General features: G+C 47.9%; 2 protein-coding genes across 10 annotated transcripts in view; one reads left to right on the forward strand and one right to left on the reverse strand.

Moving 5' to 3' along the window:
• LOC140482751 (NHS-like protein 1) overlaps positions 1–3,879 on the forward strand; it is a 265,348-nt gene extending 261,469 nt beyond the window's left edge. For all 9 annotated transcript variants that reach the window (XM_072580336.1, XM_072580334.1, XM_072580335.1 and 6 more), the window contains one exon: positions 1,948–3,879. In XM_072580336.1, the coding sequence (XP_072436437.1) occupies positions 1,948–2,743 (796 nt within the window). In that variant the 3' untranslated portion in view covers positions 2,744–3,879. The remainder of the gene's footprint in view (positions 1–1,947) is intronic.
• A 5,573-nt stretch (positions 3,880–9,452) lies between these two features.
• arfgef3 (ARFGEF family member 3) overlaps positions 9,453–17,640 on the reverse strand; it is a 156,951-nt gene continuing 148,763 nt past the window's right edge. The window contains exon 34 of the mRNA XM_072580344.1: positions 9,453–15,692. Coding sequence (XP_072436445.1) covers positions 15,501–15,692 — 192 coding nt within the window. The 3' untranslated portion in view covers positions 9,453–15,500. The remainder of the gene's footprint in view (positions 15,693–17,640) is intronic.

A 17,640-nucleotide genomic window follows, 5' to 3' on the forward strand; every position in this document is an offset into this window, starting at 1 on the left:
GAAACTGCTGGAGACCACATGGTTAGAGGCAGAAAAGCTGCAGATGCTGGAATCCAAGGTAGACAAGCTGGAGGCTGGAAGAGAACAGCAAGCCAGGCAGCGTCAGGAGGGGGAGAAGTCAGCGTTTCTGGTGTAACCCCTTCTTCAGGACTGGAGGTGGGTGTGGGGGAAGGCAGGGTGCTGAAGTGGGGGTGATAGGTAGAGGGTACAGCCTGGTTGGTCAATGGGAGGGATGAATCTAGTTGGTGGTTGGAAGGAAGGGTTGGTGAGAGGAATTGAAGGGAGGGGGAAGGGCTGAAAAGGAAGTCAGAGAAGGGAAGGACGGTTATTTGAAGTTGAAGAACTCAAATGTTGTGTCCTCCGGGCTGTAGGCTGCCCAGGCGGAAGATGAGGTGTTGTCCCTCCAATTTGCGTTTTAGTTTGTTGTGGCAATGGAGGAAACTGAGGATGGTCATTTCGGAAAGGGAATGGTTAGCGGAATTAAAATGGGGGGTGGCTGGGAGGTCCGGTCAGCCCCTGCAGGTCCTGCTGCGATGTTCGGTGAACCGTTCCTTAAGTTTACATTCGGTCTCCCCGATGTAGAGAAGACCACATCGGGAGGACCTGATGCAGTAAACTAGGTTGGAGGAGAGGCAGGTGATCCTCTCTCTCCCCTGGAAGGACTGTTTGGGGCCCGGGATGGTGGTGTACTGGCAGATTTTTCATCTTTCTCAGTTGCAGGGGAAAGTGTTTGGGGGGGTGGGGTTGGTGGGGAGCGTGACGCACACCAAGGACTGTTGGAGGGAATGGTCCTTGTGGAAGCCAGAGAGGAATGGGGAAGGGAAGGTGTACTTGGTGATGGGGGTCTGGTTGGAGTTGGCTGAAGTGTTTCAGGATGATGCGTTGAATGTGGAGGCTGGTGGGATGGTAGGTGAATTCAAGGTGGACCCTGTCTTTATTGCGTTTAGGCAGAAGGGTTAGAGCAATGGAACAGAGAGGAATACTGTGTAGGGCTGTCTGTATGACGGAAGGGGGACAAGCACTTTGTTCAAAATAGGTGGACATCTGGGATGCTTGGGAGTGGAATGTTTCCTCATCCGAGCAGATGTGGCAGAGGTGGAGGAATTGGGAGAACGGGGTGGAATTCTTGCAAGATACTGGGTGGGAGGAGGTGTAGTCCAGATAGTTGAGAGTCTGTGTGTTTCTAATAAATGTCTGTCTGGAGACTGTTGCTGGAACTGAAAATGGAGAGGTCAAGAAAGGGGAGGGAGGTGCCGAAGATGGAGCAAGTGAATTTGAGGGCGGGATGGAAGTTGTGGGCGAAGTCGATGAACTGCTCCAGTTCAGCCTGGGTGCAGGACACTGCGCCGACGCAGTCATCGATGTAACAGTGGAAGAGTTGGGACATAGTGCCTGTATAAGTACTGAAGAGGGACTGTTTGACATAGCTGACAAAGAGACAGGCACAGCTGGGGCCCATGGCCACCCCCTGGACATGGAGGAAATGGGAAGAGTTAAAGGAAAAGTTACTAAGGGTGAGGAATAGTTTGGTGAAGCAGAGGGGGTCTGGATGAGTGTGTTGGAGAGGAGATTACAGCAAGTCAGGCAGTATCCAGGGAGAGAGAGCAAGCTAATGTTCTGAGTCTAGGTGACTCTTCATCAATGCTCTGCTGAAGTGTAATCTATACTTGAAATGTTAGCTTGCTCTGTCTCCATAGATGCTGCCTGACCCGCTGTGATCTCCAGCATTTTTTGCTTTCAGTACAGATTCCAGCATCTGCAGTAGTACAAGGATTGAGAGGGATATGGGATGAATGCAGGCAAATGGGAATTAGTTTGTAATTATGGTCAGCGTGGTCAAGTTGGGCTGAAGGATCAGTATCCCTGCTGTTTGACTGTACCATTCTGTCTTTTCATCCTCAGTAATGTTGAAAACGAAGTTTTAAAGATTGTCTTTGCCGTCTTTAGGTCCAAACGGAGAGTGCTGGGCAGGAAGGATTCTGAGGATGAGCTCAGTAAGAGCATGCCACACTCACCCCCGGTCACCCCCACGGGCACGGCCTCCAGTCCGGGCACTGTCAAACAGGTTGGCTCCATCCAGAGGAACCTGCGCAAGTCCAGCACCAGCAGTGACAGCTTCAAGGCCTTGCTCCTGAAGAAGGGGAGCAGGGTGGAGACCGGATCCCGCATGTCGGCGGCTGAGATGTTGAGGAGCACCGACCCTAGGCACCGACCGCCCGAGTCACCGACGACAACGGACACAGCCCGCATGAACGGCTGGGGCCCGGCTGAGTCCCGCTCGCCAGGCCACCGGGCCAGGAACCCCCGCGAGGAGTGGGCCTCACACGAGGGGCCGGTACCCAGGGGGTCAGGGCACGCGGGGGTCCGTCATGGGCGCTCGCGCACACCCCCCTCAGCCCCCAGCAGCCGGTACGGTGCGCGGCACCTCCACCTGCACCGACTCCACAGCAGCCCCATGACTGTCATCCGCGAAGGGGAGGTCGAGAGCCCGGAGGTCACCGAGGGTCATCGCCCTGGCGACGAGGGCCGCAGGCACAGCGAAGGAGACCTCCTCAGCACCAATGGCCTGGCGGATGCCCAGTGCAGCCAGGAGTCCAGAGATGACCACATCTCCAGCCACACGGGGCAGGGGGGCCCTGCCTCACAGAACCTTCTAGACTCGCTAAAGCGCAGGGCAGCAGACATTCTCCCTGCCCAAAGCGTTTTGGCAGAAGAAGGTGCAAACCAGGACTGGGACTCGTGAAAGACCGAGCAATAACGGAAAGAGACTGCTTTTATTCCCCTGTGTTTTAATTTTTGTTTTAACGTCAAGTTAATTGCAAAGGGCCCCAGCCGGTTGAGGAGAAACCTAAATGCTGAAGGCTCTGGTCTCGCCTGGTCCATCAGGCTGAGCTTTCCAAACCTGGAAGACTCACCCATGCACCAAAATAGAGAGAGAGACCTGCATTTAAATAACACCTTTCACAACCTCGGGCAACCCACGGCGCTTTGGAGTCTGCGATGCACTTTTCCAAGGTCTCGTAAAAGCAAGGGGCAAAGAGCTCCTTTGCATTGGTGGGGGATGGGTCACAGGGAAGGTGTGGGGGGAGGGGGGCAAAGCTCGCTACGCAGCAAGAGGCTTTTTGTGACAGAGGTGGGCAGAAGTGGGCAATAGGCTGTGGGGTGAAGCTGGGAGAAAGATAACACTGGGTTTGGGAGTTGACAGATGAGAGAGACAGAACAAAAAGGAAAAAGAGGCAAAGGACGATAAGCAAAGAATGAGGGGGAGGACAATGAGACCAAGAGATTTTTGAAAGATTTATTTTCTGCCAGATGTTCACATCAATCTCGTTGACTTATCTGAGTGGAACTGAGGGCGAGAGAGATGCATGGTTACTGCCCCAGGTGGGTGAAGGGAGGGATGACCTGACTATGAATATAATCAAGGGCAGTCTGAAATCTCAAACTCTTGACATGGGACAATGTGAAGGAGGTTTGGAGTGTTCAGCTGACTACTAGCCTCCGCCCTGAGTGGAAGGAGGAGAGGTAGTAAGTATTGGAACTTGGAGGGTTGGGACTGGAGGGTGTGTGTACTTGGCAAATTATCAGACTGTAATACATTGAAGCAGCCGCATGAGAGGGCTGGTCTTCTCCGCGGCTGATAACTGAGCTCAGTAAGTGTTGTATTGTTAACGAACAGGCATGTGAGTCGGCAGGTCTCGGAGGTGTTCACACCGGGTCGCATCGGTGTTCCGTTAGCTCAGCCTGCAACAGTCGAAGTTGGTTTGAGCTACCAAGAGGATGGTGGTGAGGCAGGAACAGGTTCCTGAGGAGCACTGGGTCGAGCTGCTGCTCAGCTGCTGTTGCCACCTATGATGGGGATTTTGGCTGGGAAGCATGGTGGGGCCGGGGGTGGGGGGGGGGTTGCCACAGTCCATGCTGTGCCAAGCTGAATGCCCCTGTTGCCAAGATGAGATGGCTGGCCACCTCCTGGGAAGGGAAGGGACAGCTGGGAAATAGTGGGGGGGGGAAGGGGAATTCCTGACGTTCATGAATCCATGCCAGTAGCCTCTTTTATGTCCCTCTCACTCCCATTGCCACCGGATCAGTCAAATTAGATCAGCAAGCTTTGTGACTGACTGAATAAAGCCGTTCAACCTTTTGACTTGATACTAACCCAATTGTAGCCCAGTCCTGACTTCAGCAGACCGGTCAGTGGGGGGGGCCTCCCCCTACAGTGCCAGCCAAAGTCAGTGGTTCAAGTGTCAGTCGTATCACTGCTTTTTTGACACCGGTCTTGACCCCCTTTTAGGGGCTCCCAGTCTGAACTCCCCACCTCAGTTGTTGCAGGTGGCTGGGCAGGGGTCAACATCAATGCTGGGTGTTCACTCATCTGTATATTTTCTGGGTGAATCTCTGATTGGACTCTGCCTCAATGTGCAGAAGTTGGGTGAACTGAATCTGCCAAGCTGTTGTCACCAGGTCTGGTTCTGTAACAGATCCACGGTTCATACAGTGATAAGCAAGGCTGGCATAGAGTCTGCCCAAGTCATGGCCCATTGGAGCTGAAATCCTGGGCAATTTAGTGAGAGCAATATCAAACAGGGATGGCTGCGATAAGATGGGGGTGTGATCTGGGTGGTCACGCCAACAGCTGTAATGGAACAAAGAAGGCAAGTATCCTAACCTTGACACGGAAGGACAGAGATGCAGGATAGAGTTGTGATGCCACTCAAGTCGAACAGCTTGGGTACAGTGGAGAAGAGAGACCAGTGGTGCTGGAATAATCACTCGTACACCGAGGAGGAGGAGAAAATGTGAGGGAGGTGTGGAAGAGAGTGCGAGAGACTTGGGAGATGGTTAATTGCTGGTCAGGACAATATTACAGATATATACATGTGACTTGAATATTCTAAATCCTGTGACACTTGCTGATGTCGTTACCAAAGAGATGGAACCTTTCCTAAGGGGAAAAAAAAATGTTGCCTACAGTATTTTTTGGAAGAAACTTCAGAGAGCTTTTTTTTTAAAAAAAACACAATATTTCTCTTGTTCTCACATCCTGCCACACAAATAAAGCCTTACATTTTAAACTAAAACAAAGCACATTCACTCATGTTTGATGGTGGCACCAAAGCCCAGAACCAGTCAAAGGAAAGTGATGCTTGTTACTCACATTGTGATCTTTCAATACTTGTTTGTACATGTACAGAGATTGTCAAATGCCCTCTTCTTTTGGGAGGGGATTCTCTTTGTAAACACAACTTTTGGAAATGTGTACATTTTAGTCTTTCTTGTTTTTACATGGGATATTTGTAGATTATTTATTTTAGTACAGAGAGCAGTGTGTGAAGCTTTCTTATCTCCTTCCACTCTCTAATGTGCTCTGCTTTTACCAGGGCCGCAGGAAGGGGCATAGGCTCCTTTCTGTTCCAGTGGGATCTAATAGAAACACCGGGACTTTTCAGAATGCCTTTGTTTGTAGCTGGAAGGAGGGTAGCGATTGCTGTGTTTACACACTTCAAATAAAGCAACATTTTCAGCTCATCTTCAAAGTGTTCTTGTGTACCTAGAAGAGATTACATGGGATTCTACCTCGAAACATTTTAATACCATTTTAGTACATTCCAAAATTCGGTGGTATTCCTCACACGGTAAACGTTGTTCATTGCACTCAAAGATATCAATTTATGTTGCATCTTTCACAGTTTCAAGGTGTCTTAGTGCATTTCAGACATCAAAAAACTTCTGAAGTGTTGTCATGTAGGAATTGCAACAGTCAATAAGGGATAGCATGGTGGCTCAGTGGTTGGCATGGCTACCTCACGGTGACAGGAACCCGAGTTTGATTCATTCTCCCCCTGTTTGCTTAGGTTTCCTCTGGGTGCTCCAGTTTCCTCCCACAGTCCAAAGATGTACAGGTTCGGTGGATTGGCCATAAGTGTCCAGGGAATTGCAGGCTAGGTGAAGTATCCATGGGAAATGCATGGTTATAGGGATACGGGGGGGGGGGGGTGGGGGGGGTGGGGGAGGATTTTTTCTGTGTTTCATCATCAGTGACACAATCAATCATAGATTCTTAATCGGTAAGAGAATCAAGGGTTATGGACAAACGGCAGGAAAGTGGATGTGAGGAATTGTTGGATCAGCCATAATCCTATTGTATGGCAGAGCAGGCTCGAATGGCATTCCATTGTTCCTGTTTCTCATGGGCTTATGGTTATGGACACGGATGAGACTGAATCCTTCAGCCCATTCCAAAATGGTGGTGGAGTAGGGCTTCTGAGCCCAGGAATAGTCTGTGGATACGTGTGACAATAAATAATTATTGTCAATCTTGTTCCAAAACAGTGAATACTATTTGTATAGTGTTGGCAATCTCTGGTGCCATCTTACAGACAAATAAACCAAAACATAAAGGCAGAAAAAAGAAGAAATAAAGACACTTGACAGGTCTTAATGTTAAGTGCCCTGTCAGGGACCTGGTGACCAGGCACGAGTTATCGCCACTGGAACAAATGTCACTCTTTGGCGATATCTCACCTTCACTGATGTCTTCACCACTATGAGACCTTGTTAGACCTCACCAATGCAGACGCCACCAATGCTGGTGGGTAATGCACCAGCCCAAACTCTAATCTACCGCTGCCATGAGTCCGCTTCTGGCCCACTGTGCTGATGCAGCCACTGCTGCCAGGTCTCATACTGGCCCCAAACCCACCTCTGCCGCTGCCTCCATGAATATGCGTTGGACACAGACACTGCTGGTAATCCATACCTGCCTCTGACAGCATTGCTACAAGTCTGTGTTGCTGGGCCTACTCGAGTCCATGCTGCTGGGCCTCTTTGGGTCTGCGCTGCTAGGCCTACTGGGGTCTGTGCTGCTGGGCCTACTCAGGTCTACGCTGCTGGGCCTACTTGGGTCCATGCTGCTGGACCTACTTGGGTCCATGCTGCTGGGCCTACTTGGGTTTGCACTGCTGGGCCTGCTCGAATTCGTGCTGCTGGGCCTACTCACATCTGCGTTGCTAGGCCTACTTGGGTCTGTGCTGCTGGGCTTACTCCGACCTGCACTGCTCGGCCTACTCAGGTCTGCACTGCTGGGCCTTTTCGAATCTGTGCTGCTAGGCCTACTCCGGCCTGCGCTGCTAGGCCTTCTGGAGTCAGCGCTGCCAGGCCTACTCCAGCCTGCGCTGCTCAGCCTAGTCGGGTCTGCATTGCTGGGCCTACTCGGGTCCGCACTGCTGGGCCTACTGGAATCTGCGCTGCTGGACCTACTCAGCCCTGTGCTGCTCGGTCCACTCGAGTCCATGCTGCTGGGCCTACTCGAGTCCGTGCTGCTGGGCCTACTCGAGTCCGCGCTGCTGAGCCAAATGGGGTCTGTGCTGGTGGGCTCACTTGACTCAATGCTGCTGGGCCCACTCGAGTGCGTGCTGCTGGGTCTACTCGGGTCTGTACTGCTAGGCCTACTCAAGTCCTTGCTGCTGGGCCTACTCGAGTCCACACTGCCGGCCCACTCGGGTGCTTACTGCTGGGCTTGCTCGAGTCCGCGCTACCAGGCCTACTCTCTGCTGCCATTGCTGTTGCCACAACCAAGTTTGTAACCAAGGGATAAGTAGATAAAATAGAAGAGAAAAACAAAGAAACAGTATGAAGAGCAGACGGAGCGGATGTGCCCTGGGCTCAGATGCCCCACTCTACCGCCATTTTGGAAAGGGTTGAAGGGTTCAGTCTCACTAATGTCCGTAACCAGAAGGCCATGAGAAATAGGAACAGTAGAAAGCTATTTGCCTGCTCTGCCATTCAATAGGATTATGGCTGATCCAAATATTCCTTACATTTACTTTGCTGCCTTTTGTCCATAACCCTTGATTCCCTTACTGATTAAGAATCTATGTTTGATTGTGTTCATCAATGATAAAATGCAAATTAAAAATCTTGATAACTTTCCAAATACCACTGGATTGTTCTCCATTATTATTTCAGGGCAGGTGGACATCCCTAAACATGGCTAACTCTGCTATTTCAGACACATTGCTGAGGGTCTAAAGTCATGGGTAGGCCAGACTGAGCCAGGATGCCAGATCTCCTGTCTTGATGAATCAATGCGTAGGGAGTGCTGATCGCAAATTAGTCAATTAATCAATCGCAATTTTGTGATGAGTCTAGCTTTCAGTTCCAGATTCTAACGTGATGAGATTAGAACCTGTGTCATCCAATTTTCATTATTATTTAATAGCCCAATGGCATTACCAGTGTGCCACTGCCTCCGTCATTTTCTTATAAACAAAACGCAGCAGTTAAGATTTTGCATCTTTTCTAACCATGTTACGTGCTCTATTTAAACAGAAGTAGGTCACTCCATCCTTCGACCCAGCTCTATCAGTCACTTTGATCACAACTGATTGTCCAATTCAGTCCCCTGCTCCTACTTTCTCCCTGCAGCCTGTGATACCTTCGCCCCAAAAATTCATTCCTGAAAACATTCAATATTTTTGCCTCCAACTGTTTTCTGCAGGTTCAGGACACTCTGAGCAGTGATGAACAATTTCCAACTCCCTGCTTCTTCAGTAACTTTATATGATGGGGAGTAGCTTCAAAAAGAGAGCTGGGCAGTCCCAACTCTGTGTGAACGTACCTGATCCCGGTGTGATGTCCCTAGACCACTGGGAAAGGAAAATCAGTTTGCTCCACTTGTTGGGCCACAAGGCCTGTTTCCACACTGTAAGGAATCTAATCTAATCAAATATCTAATCTTACATCTATCCAAAAGTGCAGACACGAGGAAGAGCAGCGAAAAAAAAAAGAAATTGCTGGAGAAACGCAGCAGGTCTGGCACTATCTCTGGAGAGAGAAGCAAAAGTAACATTTCAAGTTCAATGATTCTTCTTCAGTCTTTTCCTATGTTCCAGAGAACAGTCATTGAGTTATAGAGATATACAGCACAGAAACAGACCCTTCAGTCTAGCTTGTCCATGCCAACCAGATTAATGGGACTAAATTAATCTGGTCCCATTTGCCAGCATTTAGCCCATATCCCTCTAAACTCTTCCTATTCATGTACCCATCCAGATGTTGTCATTGTACCAGCCTCCACCACTTTCTCTGGCAGCTCATTCAGAGAGACAGCATAGAAGGAAGCCATTCTGCCCGTCATAACAGCACTTGATCTTTGGTGCAACCACTCCCCTGGAATGAGAGCAGTAAGTCTGAATCTGTTTAGACTGTTACTTAAGTCTTTCCTGGGATTGCACAACTAATCTGTGTTAACCAACTTCCAGTTGTTAACAAGGAGTAGATTACTGAAGTCTTATCCCAGTACAACACTAAGCAAGGGCAGATTGCATGATAGAGTCTCAAGTGGGTGATCAAATCTACAATCTTCAATCCTGAAGATGTCAGTGCTATCCACTCTAAGCCAGAGCTAACACACAGATCAAATTGACAGAGAAAACAGACAGCAAAGTGCAGTTTATGATGTTGACTGGCAATGTTTATTCTACAATACAAGCGTTATAAATACAGATCATCCCACAACTGCTTATTAAAGTGACATTCTGAACGAACAGTATCGACAACGCAAAAATATACACAAACCTGATTTGTCTCAAAATAAATTAAGCGATAATGGCAATTGACATCCTGACCAGCCAAACATGAACTTAAATATCTGATTTCTTAAAAACACAAGTACAATATAAATAAAAGGTAAATAAAAGGTGAATAAAAGGGGAGTAATTTTGCAGCGACTACAAACAGCACATGGGAATGGGCACATTTAACAAGGTCGTTTACAGTTACATGGGGCAAAGGTTAACATCAGATCCAGTTTGAAATACTGTGGTGGGGAGCTGCACAAATGGACAGTTCACTAGAATTTCAGGTTAAGATTAAAGCTTCAAACGTTATTCAATCGAACTGCAATCGCCCCTCCCCACCCTGAACACACTCCCTCTCCCCCGATGTCAGGTAATAATTTGTCATCCTCCAGTTGTGTCTGCTGCACAGCTGATAAGACTAGACAAGTCCCCTAACTGTCAGCTCAGGTAAACAACATAGCAAAGGTGAAAGATTGCATTTGCATATCGCCTTTCCTGGCCTAAGGACTTCACAAAGCACTTCCCAGCCAATGAAGTCCTTCATTTATAAGATAGGAAAAGTGCCAGGCAATTTAGGCACAGCAAGATCCCACATGGCAACGAATATTAAGTGTTTTCCGAGTGTGTGTGGTAGAAAAGTTGGTTGCAGGACAAATATTGCCAGGTTACCAGGGGAGGTCTTTGCTGCTCTGAAATAGGTGCTCCAGAATTATTTACATCCTCCTGTCCTGGGCCTCGGTTTAATCCCTCAACTGAGAAACTAGGAGGAGTGCAGTACTCCCGCAGCACCGCCATGGATCAGATGCTCCAAGCTCAGGAGAGGGTGTGCTGCTGAAGATAAATCTGCCAGATTGACTCCAGGCCAGCCAGAGGAGTGGCTAATTGGCAGATAGGTCTTTTGAGTCCTTACCATTAGGAATGTGTGCCTTGGTGATTGACAACATGTCTCAGGGTTTACAGGCAACAAACAATCCCTGGTGTGATGATGCTCCTTTAACAAGGTTGTGTTGTCCTTGATTTTTTTTTCAAAACTGTTTTACGAGACCCAGGTTCTGAAATGTCAGGCTTGATCTACTTAAAGAAGCTTTTAAGTTTTTTTTAAAAAAGTGAAGTGGCCAGTTCTCCCAGCTCAGCTTTTCTCTGGTTGGGTTTAGTTTGGTTTGGGTTTTAGCAGTCTGGCTGTTCAGAGAAGGCGATCAGTCAGTTTTTTTTTGAGGCTGCTCATCAAAGAAACAGCTACATGGAAGAAGGCGTTCCATACTGAATCCCTCTGCCATCTCTCTCTCTCCTGTAAGACCTGTATTTGATGTTTCCATTTTTGCCAAGGAGTGTTTACGGGGATCTTTGCAAGTGTTTGGAACAGCATCATTAAGTTGGGATAATCTGTTGAATTTTTGAATAGGTTGTTAATCTATATTCTGTTCTCTTCTGCTTGTGTTTCATTCGGTAATCTTGCAAATAAATTCTGCTTTGTTTAAAACTAAGTGGTTGGGCCGGCTGCATCTCCCCTGGAATATCCACTCTACACCTGCTTAAAGCAATTAGCAAAGTTAGTCATAGAGATGTACAGCACAGAAACAGATACTTCGGTCCGGGTGCAGAGAACTTTCTTGAAATGTTTTATGCTGGTGTAGAGTGCATATTCCTGGAGTGATGTAACTGGCCCAATCACTTAGCTTTAAACAAAACAGAATTTATTTGGCTGCCAAGTTGCTGGGGCAAGAAGCAGGAGGTGGTACAGAAAATAGAAACCTGAATCCAAGTCTGAAAAATTGAGGGAGGCAGGGAGCCTCTACAGAGTATTTCCAATGGAGAGTTCCATTCCCGGGGGGGCGATACAGATTGAAGCTGATTGACCGAAGGATTAGAGGGCATGTGAGGAAAAGATTTCTCACCCAGTGGGGATGTGGGCATCACAAATCATCTGGTGTTCAAGGGGAAACTCCCCAACTCAATTAAAAGGAATCAGGATCTGCATCCTAAAACAGTTTAACCCACAAGGCTGCGGACCAGGAAGGTGGGATCAGAGCGGGCAGCTAGCTCTTTGATATAACCATGCACTCATGATGGGTTGAACGGTCTTCTTCTTTGCCATAACTTTTCTACGGTTCTTAAACCAAAGGATGGGGGTCTTTTTGCATAGCCACGATAAGACACAGGCACTGACAAATTGGCCGGTAATAAACTGTGGCCACCATCTCCACTGGGTGAGGAGTAGAGAATGGGATTGGTAATACGATTGGGATGAGTCACCACAGGAACAGGACAGCAATATTTAGCCTCTCGGGCCTGTTCTGCTAGCCTGTTGCATTATGGTTGTTGTATCATTTCTCTGACTTATGTTGACTTCAGCTTTATGTTGATTGAGTAAACGAGACTTGAAAACAACGACAAGCCCACTGAAGGGTTGGAGATCCGTGAGAATGCTATCCCATTAGCAGGAAGGCCTTTGGTGGGGGGGGGAAGAGAAAAGAGGCTTTGGACAGCATATAATGTGAGTGAGACATTAATATTCCAGTTTTCCGGAATTTGTAAACAACATTTGCTGGACATACTCAGATCCAGGAGTGCTCTAACCTGCTGAATATTTCCAGCATTTTCTGTCTGTCAATAAAGCCCTAATCCTCCTGGAGAAAGTGGTAGAGAACCATCTGAACTGCTGCACTCCATGGGGTGTAGGAACATGCATAGAGTCTGCTCACAGTTAGGGAGGGAGTTGCAGGATTTCCACCCAGCGATACTGAAGAAATGGAGATATATATCCAAGTCGAGAGTGTGGTGCTAGAAAAGCACAGCAGGTCAGGCAACATCCGTGGAGCAGGAAAATCGACATTTTGGACATAAGGCCTTCATCAGGACCCCTAATGAAGGGCTTATGCACAAAACGTTGATTCTCCTGCTCCTCGGATGCTGCCTGACCTGCTGTGCCTTCCCAGCACCACACTCTCGACTCTGATTTCCAGCATCTGCAGTCCTCACTTTTCCCCTCCTGATATATGTCCAAGTCAGGATGGTGAGTGGCTTGGAGGGGAACTTGGCAGAGGGTGCTTGTTCCCATGTATTTGCTGCCCTTGTCCTTCAAGATGGGGTAAGTGTTTGCGGGTTAGGAAGGCACTGTCTAAGGATCTTTAGTGAACTTCTGCAATGCATCTTGTAGTTGGTACACACAGCTGCCACTGAGCGTCGATGGTGAAAGGAGTGGATATTTAAATGTGATGGATTGGGATCAAGTGGGTTACTTGATCAAGATGAATAGCCAATGAAGATGACGAAAACTGGAGAGAGTTAGAGCATCCATTTGAAAGGTTAGGGAATAGAACTCCTGGGATTTCCGTGCACAGTTCCTTTGACCCATTTCAATTCTCATTTATATAATTTCTTCACTTTGTTTCTTTTTAATATACCTTCATCTATATATTCTACTTTTAAAAGATAATGATTCCTTTCTTTCTCGCCCTCTATTCTGTGTCGCCCAATTTGGAGGTGGGAGCTACATTGTGCTCTGTTTGGTTCAGATTGTCTGCCAAGGGTAATTGGGACAGAGAGCTCATGGCGCTGGACACTGTCGGGTCAATGTCAAACCAGGTTGCATCAACCACAGGATCAGTGGTTCAGCCGACTCTGACAACAACAACTGGCATTGCAATAGTGCCGTTAATGGAGACTGTTCCATGGTGACTGACAAAAGAGTGACTGACACACTGAGTCAAGATATGGAGGTGCCGGTGTTGAACTGGAATGGACAAATTCAGAACTCACACGACACCAAGTTATAATCCAACAGATTTATTTAAAATCACACACCTGATGAAGAAGCAGTGCTCCGAAAGCTTGTGATTTTAAATGAACCTGTTGGACTAGAGCTTGGTGTCATGTGACTTCTGGCACTGAGTCAAGGAGGAGAACACCAGGATAAGTATCCACATTATCACTGGGGCACTTCCAATCTAGCTGTACTCATATGATAACTGCATCCTGGCACAAGCTTTAGGACTTAGGGCTACAACTTAGTCTGCTCATTACTAATTAGACCAGAAATAATGGGGTTAGTTTGGAGGACAACTCATTCAAACCAGCAAAGGCACTTTGGGCTGAATAGCCTCCTTACATGCTAGAACATTCCCCATTTGAATCGAGCAGATGTAAGTGAAATACTTCTTCCAAATTCTGCATTCAGAGTTCCTGTGAGTAAAAGGTTCATTTCCAGCTTCAGAAATTAATCACTCAAAGTTCTGAAACAAGAAACAGCTAACTTCATGAGGCCTGATGGGAATTCAACACAACAATTCCATTGATATAGCAACTTTAAAATGGAGGAAGTGTCCCTGGATGCTATGTAATGCAAATTGTGCATCAATGTAACTGTTCAACTGCATCCTAGGCTGTTTAATAACATCCAATTAACAAATGTTATCTTCACTGTGGTAATGCTTAAAAATGTGTTGCTGGAAAAGCACAGCAGGTCAGGCAGCATCAAAAGAACAGGAGAAACGTCGATTCTCCTGATCCTTTGATGCTGCCTGACCTGCTGCGCTTTTCCAGCAACACATTTTTAAGTTCTGATCTGCAGTCCTCACTTTCTCCTTCACTGTGGTAGCATCTACCATAAGTTCACACTGTTTACTAAAAATGTTTCCAAAGCAGCAGCGCCTATTAAGAGACAGGCACAAAAATGCAAATCAAAAGTGTAATTTCACAGTGAGTCAGGGCAGCAGAACAAGCTGGAAGTCAGGAGCACAGTGCGCGTGTGTTGCCATTGTCTTATCAGACCAGAAGGCTGCATTCTTCTTTGAGAGAGAGAGAGAGAGCGAGAGAGAGAGAGAGAGAGACGACTAGTGGTGGTTTAACCTGAGGACCACCAATAGCTCAGGCAAGGGGAGAAGTTCAGAAGGAGAATCCTTCCTGGTCACTTCAGCTGGTGGCAGGAACTGAACCCACACAGTTGGCGTCACGCTACTTTGCAAACCAACCTTCCTGCCAAATGAGCTAAACCAGCAACCCCCCCCCCACCCAAAAGGGAATGCAGTGACGTTCAGATAGATTTCAAGGAAAAGTTTCGCAGGAAGAGTGACTAACTCTTGGAGCGGTCTTTCTAAGTCTAAAGGAAGAGGGAACTTTGTTAATGAAACATGAGACTGAGACGTAGTGCAGGAGGGGTCACTGACCAATATCTGCCCATCCGCCCACCCTCTCAACATTTGACCTTTCACCCAAGGTGAACGGAAGTGGATCCAAATGGTTTCCCTTGTTGATCTACCCATTCTGCAGTCCATCCCAGTCAGTGCCAGGTTGGTGATGATGCTTCTTTTAGCAGGAACGACACCCCCTTCCTTGCAGATAAAACTAAAGGGTCACAGTACCACACAGTTCAAAGCCCTAGATCCCACTGCCCTTGACCCTGGCCAATTTCCAGCTTTGCTCTGTCCCTGGCCCCAGATTTACGTTCGGATCTGCTTATGATCACACTAGTGTCTCCCAGCACAGTCCCGCCTCTAACTAGCCTGGAGCTCCCTCGCAGTTGGGCCTCACTAGTGTTGGACTGCAGTGACCCTCCACCTTCCATAAAACCATAAGACACAGGAGGAGAGGCGGGCCATTCAGCCCATTGAGTTTGCTCCATCCTTCAAAGCTCGGACTCTTCAAATCCTTCCAACTCCAACGCAAGGCCTTACTGGATCCCAAGAGGCTGCCTCAGAGAGAGGAAGCAGGAGAGAGCACAACCCCCACTGACAGGTCGGGGTTCAAGGAGCAAGCCCATTGGCCACAGATGTATCCCAGAAACATATGGATCTTGGAGGGTAACATAAGAAAAATATTTTCTCAGTCAGGGTTGGAAAAGTAGGTCATTTACTCACAGGCTAACCCTTGTGCTTCATAAATATAGATTTGTTTTCTCTTAGTATGGATGCCTTTTTCTCTTTTTTACATAATTATATCGTAAACTCTTCCGACTCTTCCCAGCCATTCTCGAACAGCTTGCCGAACACGGACATCGGTGACGTGGCAGGTGAGTTGGCTGATACTTGGGTATACGGAGGGCTGCAGGGCGGTGAACGTCTGATCCGGCAATTGCTGAATTTGGTTGAGGACCGTGAGGATCATGTTGGTCCAGGCCTACCACAGAAAAGCCATTTTAGTTAGACAGCCAACAACGCTGACCCACATTCACAGAGAGCCTCTAACCTCTCAAGGAGCTTCCTCGGGATACACAAACAGGAGTAGGCCATTCGGCCCTTCCGGGAATGCCCTGTCATTCTGTTAGGTCACGGCTGCTCTTCGCAGGAACACTGTCAAAATATCGACACTGAGCCACGTACTGGGGCCAGTGAGTCAAAGAGGGTTTAAGGAGGGGAGAAAGAGAGAGACAGAGTGTGTAGGAAGCTGAGAGGGGACATTTCAGAGCTTAGGGGCTTCAAGCAGTTACAAGGCACAGCCACCTATGGGGGAAGCAGTGAAAATCAGGGATGTGCAGGAGACTAGAATTGGAGAAGTAAATTCTCATTGGTCAAGGTGCTCTGATGTGGAGATGCCGGAGTTGGACTGGGGTGGACAAGGTCTCTATCTCTCTTTGAAGGTGAGGCAAACGGCTTGAGTCATAGAGTCATACAGCATGGGAACAGACCCTTCAGTCCAACCAGTCCACACCGAATATAATCCCAAACTAAACTAGTCCCACTTGCCGACTCCTGGCCCATATCCCTCCAATTGTAAAATAAAATTAATTCATGGGACGTGGGTGTTGCTGGCTGGGCTAGCGTTTATTGCCTGTTCCCAGTTGCCCTTGAGAAGGTGGGGGTGAGCTGCCTTTTTGAACCGCTGCAGTCCATGTGCTGTAGGTATTACCCACAATGCCCTTAGGGAGGGAACACCAGGATGTTGACCCAGCGACACCAAAGGAACACCAAATACTTCCAAGTCAGGATAGTGAGCAGTGTGGAGGGGAACCTGTCGTTGGTAGTGTTCCCATGTATCTGAAGCCCTTGTCCTTCTAGATGTTTTGCAGTGCATCTTGTAGATGGTACATCCTGCTGCTACAGTCATAACTTTCAAGGCTGTGGACCAAGTACTGGAAAGTGGGACAAGTGTTGATTTGGCAGTACAGTGTTGATGGGCCAAAAGACTTCCTCTGGACTGTATGATTCTATGATGCTGAGTGTTGGTGGTGGAGGAAATGGACACTTGTGGAGATGATGCCAAACAAGCAGGTGCTGCTGGTGCAAGATCAGTCGAATTCCAGGAGGTTTCTTTATTGTCCACCCCGATGCACCACAGATGGTGGTGGTTGCTGAGTGACTGGTCTTACAAAAGAAGGGCTTACTATGTCACTTCAGAAGGCATCAGGATACAAGCGTGTAACCTGGCAGCAGAGAGTGACTCACAGCATGTCAGGGTCCTGAGGGACAGAGAGGGGCCCATTGGGATTTTTACAACAGTTCATCAGATCTATAGTCAAATTTCTGTTGGCAATCCAGTAGCGACCAGAGTCCAGACTGGGATCTGTGCGTCAAGTGCAATAACTAGTGGTTGATTTTTACATCTCTCTGTGAACATCAGTCACCCTCACCTTAGGCCTATCTCACACAGAATCACCAGTGAGCATCACAGGGAATAGGAGCAGGAGTAGACCCTTTGGCCCTATCATTCTATCCCATTATTGCTAATTTTAGTCTTCAACACCACCTCTTCACCATCTACCATCAACCAGAAATCTGTCTACCTCGACCTTATCCATGTTCGATTCCCAGGGTGATTGTCTGTTTGGAATTTGCATGTTCTCCCAGTGTCGGCATCGGTTTCCTCCGGGTGCTCCGGTTTCCTCCCACAGTCCAAGATGTATAGGTTGGGTGGATTAGCCATGCTAAATTGTCCATAATGTCAGGGATGTGTTGGTTAGGTGGATTAGCCATGGGGATGGGGTTATGGGGATAGGGTAAAGAGTGGGTCTGGAATGGATGCTCTTCAGAAGTTCAGTGTGGGACTTTGATGGGCCGAATGGCCTGTTTCCACACTGTAGAGTTCTATAATTCTTAGACATACATACACATACATGGAGTATGCACAA

The sequence above is a fragment of the Chiloscyllium punctatum genome, chromosome 11 (assembly GCF_047496795.1).
Source record: "Chiloscyllium punctatum isolate Juve2018m chromosome 11, sChiPun1.3, whole genome shotgun sequence".
Taxonomy (NCBI): Eukaryota; Metazoa; Chordata; class Chondrichthyes; order Orectolobiformes; family Hemiscylliidae; genus Chiloscyllium; species Chiloscyllium punctatum.